At 46.0% G+C, this 10,559-nt stretch overlaps 1 protein-coding gene across 1 annotated transcript in view; it reads left to right on the top strand.

Annotated features, from left to right (window-relative positions):
- Nucleotides 1-10,559, top strand: part of LOC143290779 (platelet-activating factor acetylhydrolase 2, cytoplasmic-like) — a 29,719-nt gene that overhangs the window by 17,423 nt on the left and 1,737 nt on the right. The window contains exons 4-7 of the mRNA XM_076600294.1: nt 1,950-2,139; nt 3,196-3,309; nt 5,410-5,501; nt 8,403-8,576. Of these exons, the coding sequence (XP_076456409.1) occupies nt 1,950-2,139; nt 3,196-3,309; nt 5,410-5,501; nt 8,403-8,576 (570 nt within the window). The remainder of the gene's footprint in view (nt 1-1,949; nt 2,140-3,195; nt 3,310-5,409; nt 5,502-8,402; nt 8,577-10,559) is intronic.

Below are 10,559 nucleotides of genomic sequence, written 5' to 3'. Positions count from 1 at the left end.
GCAACATTTCACCATGCTTCCAAAGCAGACTGAAAACTATGCAAAGCACCCCAGTGGTCCTTAACATTCGGTGCACCGTGTATGTGTCACGGTATGCCGAGAATGCCACACCCTCCGTTGGAGCTAGCTACAGGGCAAACAGGTGTGTGTACACGGTCTGTCTGCCCTGTCATTGCTGGTGTGCTCATTTCATCATCCATGGTGTGCGTAAGGTGTAAACGTCTCACACAAATGTCCTGCACATGCGCACGTCCTCCCATCCCTTGCCCCCCCCACCCCCCCCCCCACTCCCCCCCCCACACACACCCCCCTCTCTCTCTTTCTCCTCTACCCACCCATGGTCAATCTCGACATTGTAATTATCTGATGTATTCGTATTAATATGATGTGTATCGATGTTACATGCGTAATTTTTTTTTTTTTTTTTTTTTTTTTTTTTTTTTAATGATTTATCTGTACTTTGTTTCTCTGTGTACTGTCCAAACCTTGGAGACGAACGACTGAAAAAAAAGGCAAATTACCCCCCTGTCACATGTACTTTTAAGCTGATGACAAAGTGCCAAAGTGTCGCAGATCTCTTATTAGTTTGTTGTTTCAATTCTGTTTTTTGGTTTTTGTTTGTTGGTTTGTTTCTGTTCCATTTCATCTATTTGCACCATTTTGTTCTGATTTGTACCCAGAGAGAGGGGGGAGAGGGAGGGAGAGAGAGGGGGGAGGGGAGGGAGAGAGGGGGGAGAGAGAGGGGGAAGAGAGAGAGAGGAGAGAGTCGGAGAGAGAGAGGGAGAGAGAGGGGAAGTCTGAGAGAGGGAGAGAGAGTCTGAGAGAGGGAGAGAGAGAGGAAGTCTGAGAGAGGGAGAGAGAGAGACAAACATTTCAGTGTTCAGTTTTCAGTGTCCCCTACCCACCCCAACGCACACACACATACCTAACATCTCCCACTCACCACATGCACACAAACACACACCCCACATCCAACCTTCATGCACACTCACACTTACCCACTACACCCTTCAGTTCAAAATACTTTGTTTTCTGCTTCAGCCGAAACAGAAAATTCTCTTTCGGCTCATTTGATGAAAAAGAAATTATGCCCATCAGCAAATGTCAAAGGGAAAAAACGAATAACTGACACACAATTCACTGATCATCATGCACACCGGCATCAGTTATTACTGGTATGTCAAAAGAAGAAAACATTTGGGTGAGGTAGTGTCACATTATAGAGTGAAACAATCATCAGTGGGGGCATCGGGAGGAAAGAAGGGGCTTCAGTTATTAATTACATAATTACATGAAATCAGATCAGAATCAAAGTTCAGCTTCAGTTACTCAATAATGTATCTCTTAAAAAAAGAAGGAAAAAAAAAGAAGAAAAGAATAGGATTCATACACAAAATACCTTCCAAATATTGTTAAACTCATTCTGGAAGACAACCTTGTGGGATTGTTTGGAAAAATTGTCAATAACTGCTGCCCAAGTGAGTTTTCTGTGCTTAGTATAAGTTCAGAACTACCGTAAAGTTAGGTCTATTGAGTGCACTGGTATGTAAGCCGCACCCACTAAATTATGGAAAAAATTGAACTTTATACATACATAAGCCGCACTGGCTTATAAGCCGCACTTATTTCCGGTACCGGAACACATACTGATACTACAGAAAAGCTGTCGATACTGTAGGTTATGAAATAAACACAAGCGGGAACAACACAAAGAAGAGCAAGCGAAAATACTGCTAGTGCCACAAAAAAATAATAAATAAACACAACGAAAATAAGATCCATAATTTAGGGGTAGTCACAGTATATAACCATGCATTTTTAATGAATCTGTTTTCATCGTTGTTTTTTCTCCTTGTCGAAGCCGCAGAGATTCATTGAATCAGATGCTGTTTTGTTGCATGCCACGATGATGAGTCCTCATCATCGCTGCTACTTTCTTCTGCACTCAGGGATGGCTCGGCCTCCATGACGTTGTGTCTGAAGAACAACCACCGCAGCAGTGTGCACGTCTGCACCGACCACAACGACAACACCACGCACCCACGCCACCACCACCACCACCACCACTACTTCAAGGAGGAGTGGAAATGGTTTGAGCATGTGGAGCAGTGGGACGACTTCGACTACCGGAACAGACAGGTTGTCTGCATTGGTTGTTTCATTGCACACGCATGTTTTGCACAGTTTGTTGTGCCGTCTCTTTGAAAAGGGTGTTTAGTGTGCGTTATTACATGATTTAAGTAAAGTGACATCACCCATGTTGGTTGGAATAAAGTACAAGATCAGCACTCTATGTTATAAATGTATTCACAAAACTGCCCCTTCCTATCTCTGTGGCTGCCTTCACCTCTACACTCCATCTCGCTCACTACGATCGGCTTCAGATCCACTCTGTTTACGCATACCCAGATTCAAACACTCGACTGTTGGCTGCCATTCTTTCTCTGTCTCTGGACCTTGCGATTGGGATGAACTTCCTCTTTCTCTTCGTCAAGACACCACTCTCAGCTCTTTCAAGTCTGGCCTTAAAACCCACCTCTTCCCAAAATAGACTCCCTTGCCTGCCCTTCCTTGTCTTCAGTATCTACAGTTTTAGAGTTATGCATGCATGTGAATGACTGGTGCGAAAGCGCTTTGATTTGTCTCTGCACAAGATTCAGCGCTATATAAATACTATATAAATACCATTATTATTATTATTATTATTAAGTGCTTCATTCATTGATATGGTTCACATGCACTGATTACGATTATTGGATTGATTTTCCAAGGTCCAGCAGTCACAAGTCACCATTGCCTCATATTTATATAAATATACATGTATATGTGTGTGTGTGTGTGCATGCTTGTGTGAGTGTGTACTTGCCAAAGTTGACGGAGACACCATCTTGTCAAGTGAGCGAGCCAGAAGGTAGAGTTGGGTGACTGTTTGCTTGCATGTATTGTACTCAAAGGTATTCTCAGCCACAATAAAAGTACAGGTGCACTTTTGGGTGACTGTAGAACAGAGCTGTGCTGGTATTTAGTTTATATAGCATACCTTAGTATTGAAAGAGTCAATGTAATCACATTGAGCACTGTCAAGTAATGGATAAAAGGCTATAAATTAACCAGCCAACCAAAGTACTAAATGCTTACACAGGTATCTTTGCACACAGCCACAGTGTAATGTTCCGTGCCTTGTCTTCACACCAGATGTACAAGCGAGCAGAGGAGTGCAGAGTGGTGCTCAACATACTGACAGACATGAATGCCGGGGTCAGCGTGCACAACACGCTGGGTCTGTCCTTCAACACGCAACTCTTCAAGGTAATACGGCACACAGCTGTTCCAGGTAACACAGCACACAACTCCTCCAGGAAACACAACACACGTCTCCTTCAGGTAACACAGCACACAACTCTTCAAGGTAACACAGCACACAGCTGTTCAAGGTAATATAGCACACAACTCTTCAAGGTAACACAGCACACAGCTGTTCAAGGTAACACAGCACACAACTCTTCAAGGTAACACAGCACGCAACTCTTCAAGGTAACACAGCACGCAACTCTTCAAGGTAACACAGCACACAAGGTAACACAGCACGCAACTCTTCAAGGTAACACAGCACACAACTCTTCAAGGTAACACAGCACACAACTCTTCAAGGTAACACAGCACACAACTCTTCAAGGTAACACAGCACACAACTCTTCAAGGTAACACAGCACACAACTGTTCAAGGTAACACAGCACACAACTCTTCAAGGTAACACAGCACACAGCTCTTCAAGGTAACACAACACCAACACACAACTCTTCAATGTAACACAACACACAACTCCAACTCTTCATTGTAACACAACACACAACTCTTCAATGTAACACAACACCAACACACAACTCTTCAAGGGTAACTCTTCTGTGGGTAAAGAATTCACTTTATCAGGAAAGCACATTGAAAACAGGGCTTTGTCCCTGTTAAAAAAAAAACTCTGTGGGTAAAGAATTCACTTTTTCAGGAAAGCACATTGAAAACAGGGCTTTGTCCCTGTTAAAACTCTGTGGGTAAAGAGTTCACTTTTTCAGGAAAGCACATTGAAAACAGGGCTTTGTCCCTGTTAAAACTCTGTGGGTAAAGAATTCACTTTTTCAGGAAAGCACATTGAAAACAGGGCTTTGTCCCTGTTAAAACTCTGTGGGTAAAGAGTTCACTTTTTCAGGAAAGCACATTTACTGTGTATATCCAGACAGAAAGTAGAGAATTATAGTGGGAGGAACTGGGGGTGGCATTACTCTGATAATAAAGGAGCCACTTTCACCTGGAAAAGTACCGTAAAGTTCGGTCTATAAGCTGCAACTTTTTACCCCAGCTTCAACCTCTGTGGCTTATACAATGATGCGGCTTATTTGCGGATTTTAACAATCCTCGGAGTGTCATGTTCTCATCTATTCTTAGCTGCCCTTCAACTCACCAAAATCATGATTTCTGTCCATGAATTTATGGATGAGCTTCAGGATAGTGTGCTAACTGTTTATGTTTTATAAATCAAATCCGCACACATTAAAGCCTTCAGATCAGCATTCAGTTCTACTCTGCTCAAGCGTACACCCTCATCATGCCGAAAACGTAACGTTATGCCTATTGATGCAGCCTTCAAATTGAAGGCGATTGACCTAGCAGACGACAGTGCAAGCGACGAACCAGCAGCGACCTCCACCTTCATGTTCATGAAGTGAAAGCGAGGCTGAAGTCAGTGATTATTGTAACTACAAAGTAAATCAGTGCAGTGCAATATACTGTAATACTAACCACAAACCACAGTGTAGTCCAATACACTGCATTACATTTGATACAATATGCTGCAATGCAGTGCAGTACAGTAGAGTACAATATCATATAATGCTTTACAACACAATGTAATACAGATATGTATAATAATTACAGTCGTTTTCAATTTGATAACTATGATAAAGTTAATGAAATGCAGAAAAGATATTGTCACAGTTTTTGATATTAACAATTCTCTGTTGAAAAAGAAAGCCGTTTATGTAGAAATGTGACTAACATTATATCTGATAGAAATCCACCCGCGTGCGTTTATGTAAGTTTGTGCCTGCCTATGTGTACGTATGTGTTAGGGTAGCTGTTAGATACACATGTATTGTTATAATGTATGTACGCAGTGTGTGTGTGTGTGTGCATGTGTGTGTGTATGTGTGTGTGTGTGTAGTCACATTTTGGTGTGTGTATATAATATAGATGTAATGTTTTATGTTAACAAAGCGTTTTTGTAAAGCACCTAGAGCAGATTTCTGGATAGTGTGCTATATAAATATCCATCATTATTATTATTATTATTATGATGGATGTGGGCTGACAGTTTCTAACATGGTGAGTGTGGTCCCCATGATGGCTGTCACCAGGGTCTGTTGGACATGTCCAGCGTCTCGCTGATTGGTCATTCCTTTGGAGGATCCACATGTGTTGCAACTCTGGCTGCTGAGCCTCGCTTCAAGTAAGGTCTTTTTTATGTAGGAAAAAACTGTTACCTAGGGTGATACTGGATTGGTGGATGTGTGACAGGGTGGGGGCGATACTGGATGGATGTGTGACAGGGTGGGGGTGATACTGGGTGGATGTGTGACAGGGTGGGGGTGATACTGGGTGGATGTGTGACAGGGTGGGGGTGATACTGGATGGATGTGTGACAGGGTGGGGGCGATACTGGGTGGATGTGTGACAGGGTGGGGGCGATACTGGATGGATGTGTGACAGGGTGGGGGCGATACTGGGTGGATGTGTGACAGGGTGGGGGCGATACTGGGTGGATGTGTGACAGGGTGGGGGTGATACTGGATGGATGGATGTGTGACAGGGTGGGGGTGATACTGGGTGGATGGATGTGTGACAGGGTGGGGGTGATACTGGGTGGATGTGTGACAGGGTGGGGGCGATACTGGGTGGATGTGTGACAGGGTGGGGGTGATACTGGATGGATGTGTGACAGGGTGGGGGTGATACTGGATGGATGTGTGACAGGGTGGGGGTGATACTGGATGGATGTGTGACAGGGTGGGGGTGATACTGGATGGATGTGTGACAGGGTGGGGGTGATACTGGGTGGATGGATGTGTGACAGGGTGGGGGTGATACTGGGTGGATGTGTGACAGGGTGGGGGCGATACTGGGTGGATGTGTGACAGGGTGGGGGCGATACTGGGTGGATGTGTGACAGGGTGGGGGTGATACTGGGTGGATGGATGTGTGACAGGGTGGGGGTGATACTGGGTGGATGGATGTGTGACAGGGTGGGGGTGATACTGGGTGGATGTGTGACAGGGTGGGGGTGATACTGGGTGGATGGATGTGTGACAGGGTGGGGGTGATACTGGATGGATGTGTGACAGGGTGGGGGTGATACTGGGTGGATGTGTGACAGGGTGGGGGTGATACTGGGTGGATGTGTGACAGGGTGGGGGTGATACTGGATGGATGTGTGACAGGGTGGGGGTGATACTGGGTGGATGTGTGACAGGGTGGGGGTGATACTGGGTGGATGTGTGACAGGGTGGGGGTGATACTGGGTGGATGGATGTGTGACAGGGTGGGGGTGATACTGGGTGGATGTGTGACAGGGTGGGGGTGATACTGGGTGGATGGATGTGTGACAGGGTGGGGTGATACTGGATGGATGTGTGACAGGGTGGGGGTGATACTGGATGGATGTGTGACAGGGTGGGGTGATACTGGGTGGATGTGTGACAGGGTGGGGGTGATACTGGATGGATGTGTGACAGGGTGGGGGTGATACTGGATGGATGTGTGACAGGGTGGGGTGATACTGGGTGGATGTGTGACAGGGTGGGGGTGACACTGGATGGATGGATGTGTGACAAGGTGGGGGTGATACTGGGTGGATGGATGTGTGACAGGGTGGAGGTGATACTGGGTGGATGGATATGTGACAGGGTGGGGGTGATTCTGGATGGATGGATGTGTGACAGGGTGGGGGTGATACTGGGTGGATGTGTGACAGGGTGGGGGTGATACTGGATGGATGGATGTGTGACAGGGTGGGGGTGATACTGGATGGATGGATGTGTGACAGGGTGGGGGTGATTCTGGATGGATGGATGTGTGACAGGGTGGGGGTGATACTGGGTGGATGTGTGACAGGGTGGGGGTGATACTGGATGGATGTGTGACAGGGTGGGGGTGATACTGGGTGGATGTGTGACAGGGTGGGGGTGATACTGGATGGATGGATGTGTGACAGGGTGGGGGTGATACTGGATGGATGTGTGACAGGGTGGGGGTGATACTGGATGGATGGATGTGTGACAGGGTGGGGATGATACTGGGTGGATGTGTGACAGGGTGGGGGTGATACTGGATGGATGGATGTGTGACAGGGTGGGGATGATACTGGGTGGATGTGTGACAGGGTGGGGGTGATACTGGATGGATGGATGTGTGACAGGGTGGGGATGATACTGGGTGGATGTGTGACAGGGTGGGGGTGATACTGGATGGATGGATGTGTGACAGGGTGGGGGTGATACTGGATGGATGTGTGACAGGGTGGGGGTGATACTGGGTGGATGTGTGACAGGGTGGGGGTGATACTGGATGGATGGATGTGTGACAGGGTGGGGGTGATACTGGATGGATGTGTGACAGGGTGGGGGTGATACTGGGTGGATGTGTGACAGGGTGGGGTGATACTGGATGGATGGATGTGTGACAGGGTGGGGTGATACTGGGTGGATGGATGTGTGACAGGGTGGGGATGATACTGGGTGGATGTGTGACAGGGTGGGGGTGATACTGGATGGATGGATGTGTGACAGGGTGGGGGTGATACTGGATGGATGTGTGACAGGGTGGGGGTGATACTGGGTGGATGTGTGACAGGGTGGGGGTGATACTGGGTGGATGTGTGACAGGGTGGGGGTGATACTGGATGGATGGATGTGTGACAGGGTGGGGGTGATACTGGATGGATGGATGTGTGACAGGGTGGGGGTGATACTGGATGGATGTGTGACAGGGTGGGGATGATACTGGGTGGATGTGTGACAGGGTGGGGGTGATACTGGATGGATGGATGTGTGACAGGGTGGGGGTGATACTGGATGGATGTGTGACAGGGTGGGGGTGATACTGGGTGGATGTGACAGGGTGGGGGTGATACTGGGTGGATGTGTGACAGGGTGGGGGTGATACTGGATGGATGGATGTGTGACAGGGTGGGGGTGATACTGGATGGATGGATGTGTGACAGGGTGGGGGTGATACGGGGTGGATGTGTGACAGGGTGGGGGTGATACTGGATGGATGTGTGACAGGGTGGGGATGATACTGGGTGGATGTGTGACAGGGTGGGGGTTATACTGGATGGATGGATGTGTGACAGGGTGGGGGTGATTCTGGACGGGTGGATGCACCCCGTGGACGCCAGCCTGCCCAGCCAGGTGAAGCAGCCAGTGGTGATGATCAACCTGGAGTCATTCCAGTGGAAGAGCAACATAGAGCAGATGCAGCGGCTGCAGGAGGAGGGTGGGGTGGACAGACCCATGATCACCATCAGGTGACACTGCTGTCTCTCCTGGTGCTGGGGGGGGGGGGTGTCCTCTTTATTCTTTCCTCTCTTTTTGTCTGCAGTTCCTCTTGTCTATCTTTTTCTCTGGTTCTTTTTTGACTCACTTGTGTAAACAAAGTGAGTCTATGTTTTAACCCGGTGTTCGGTTGTCTGTGTGTGTCTGTGTGTCCGTGGTAAACTTTAACATTGACATTTTCTCTGCAAATACTTTGTCAGTTGACACCAAATTTGGCATAAAAATAGGAAAAATTCAGTTCTTTCCAATCATCTTGTTTAAAACAATATTGCACCTCTGGGATGGGCACAAAAAAATAAGAAAAGAAGCCTAATTATATGCAAACTGCATTTACTGTTATATTTATATTTTTTGTATTCTCTAAACTTGGCACTTTGACCTCTTATTCTGACACAACAACAAGAGGAGTCATTATCATTTTTTGTTCAAACAGGAACTTCTTTTGCAAAGCATGGAATTTTTATTTATTTTGCAAACGTTTTGGTGCAGATAGTAAAAAAGGGAAATTACTCTGTAATTAATGGTAGGGGACTTAATTTATCACAAGTGAGTCTTGAAGGCCTTGCCTCTCTTGTTTTTTTTTTTCTCAAGGCCTGACTAAGCGCGTTGGGTTATGCTGCTGGTCAGGCATCTGCTTGGCAGATGTGGTGTAGTGTATATGGGTTTGACCAAATGCAGTGATGCCTCCTTGAGCTACTGATACTGGTACTGTTACTGTTCTCTGGTTCTTTCTTTTCATTCGTTCTTTCCTTTTCTCTTTCTTTCATTTTTGCCTCTCTTTCTTTCTTTCTTTCTATTTGTTTTCCAGTCTGACTCGTCCTTCACATGTCTTTCCATCTTTCGTGATTTTTTTTTTTTTTTAATGAAGTTTTTCTTCATCTGTTATTTCATTCTTTCCCATCTATTCTGGATGTCTTTCTGTCCAGAACAATATGCCGTCAGAGTAGTAGTAGTCTTCAGTTTAACGTCTTCCACTTTAAGTGATATTAGACGAGGGAAAAAAAAGGGGGGGGGATGGTGGAGGGCGGAGCGTGGTGGTGGGAACGGTATTGGGCAGAGGGTGATGAATGATGTGTGTGTATGTGTGTGTGCGCGTGTGTGTGTGTGTGTGTGTGTGTGCGTATGTGTGTGTGTGTAGTGGGGAAAGATACAGAGCATTGGAAAAAATAAGACATTAAAAGGGGAGACATAGGCACAATATAGAAGGAAACGCTAACATCAAACAACTGTAACAACTATAACAAATGTCCAGTTGGACTATGCAGCAAACCTTCTGCAATAGCAGATAACATATTGATGCCGTCAGAGTGTTGGTTGAATTGTGATGCGCTTATGTGCTTTCATGCATGGGTGCATATGGTTAGCTGTGTGTGTGTGTGTTTTTTTTCTATCCCTCCCCCCCCCCCCCCCCCCTGTCTTTCTTTCACTCATTTCCTTCCCCCTCTCTTACTCAAGATACCACCACCTGTTCAATTTTCATTCATAGATCATGGTGATGAAATGTGTTGATTTCCTATTTAGAGGCCAAGAAACTGGGTATAAAAGAAGGCAGCAAAAGAAGCATTGTCTTTCATTTGTCTTGTCTGTTCCCCACACTTTTTGACTCACTTGTGTAAACAAATTGAGTCTATGTTTTAACCCGGTGTTCGGTTGTCTGTGTGTGTGTGTGTCCGTGTGTCTGTGTGTCCGTGGTAAACTTACATCGACATTTTCTCTGCAAATACTTTGTCAGTTGACACCAAATTTGGCATAAAAATAGGAAAAATTCAGTTATTTCCAGTCATCTTGTTTAAAACAATAGTGCACCTCTGGGATGGGCACAAAAAAAAGAAGCCTAATTATATGCAAACTGCATTTACTGTTATATTTATATTTTTTGTATTCTCTAAACTTGGTACTTTGACCTCTTATTCTGACACAACAACAGGAGGAGTCATTATTATCATTTTTTGTTC

This window comes from Babylonia areolata, chromosome 16 (assembly GCF_041734735.1).
Source record: "Babylonia areolata isolate BAREFJ2019XMU chromosome 16, ASM4173473v1, whole genome shotgun sequence".
In the NCBI taxonomy this organism is placed as follows: domain Eukaryota; kingdom Metazoa; phylum Mollusca; class Gastropoda; order Neogastropoda; family Buccinidae; genus Babylonia; species Babylonia areolata.
This window is presented reverse-complemented; position numbering and strand designations above follow the sequence as displayed.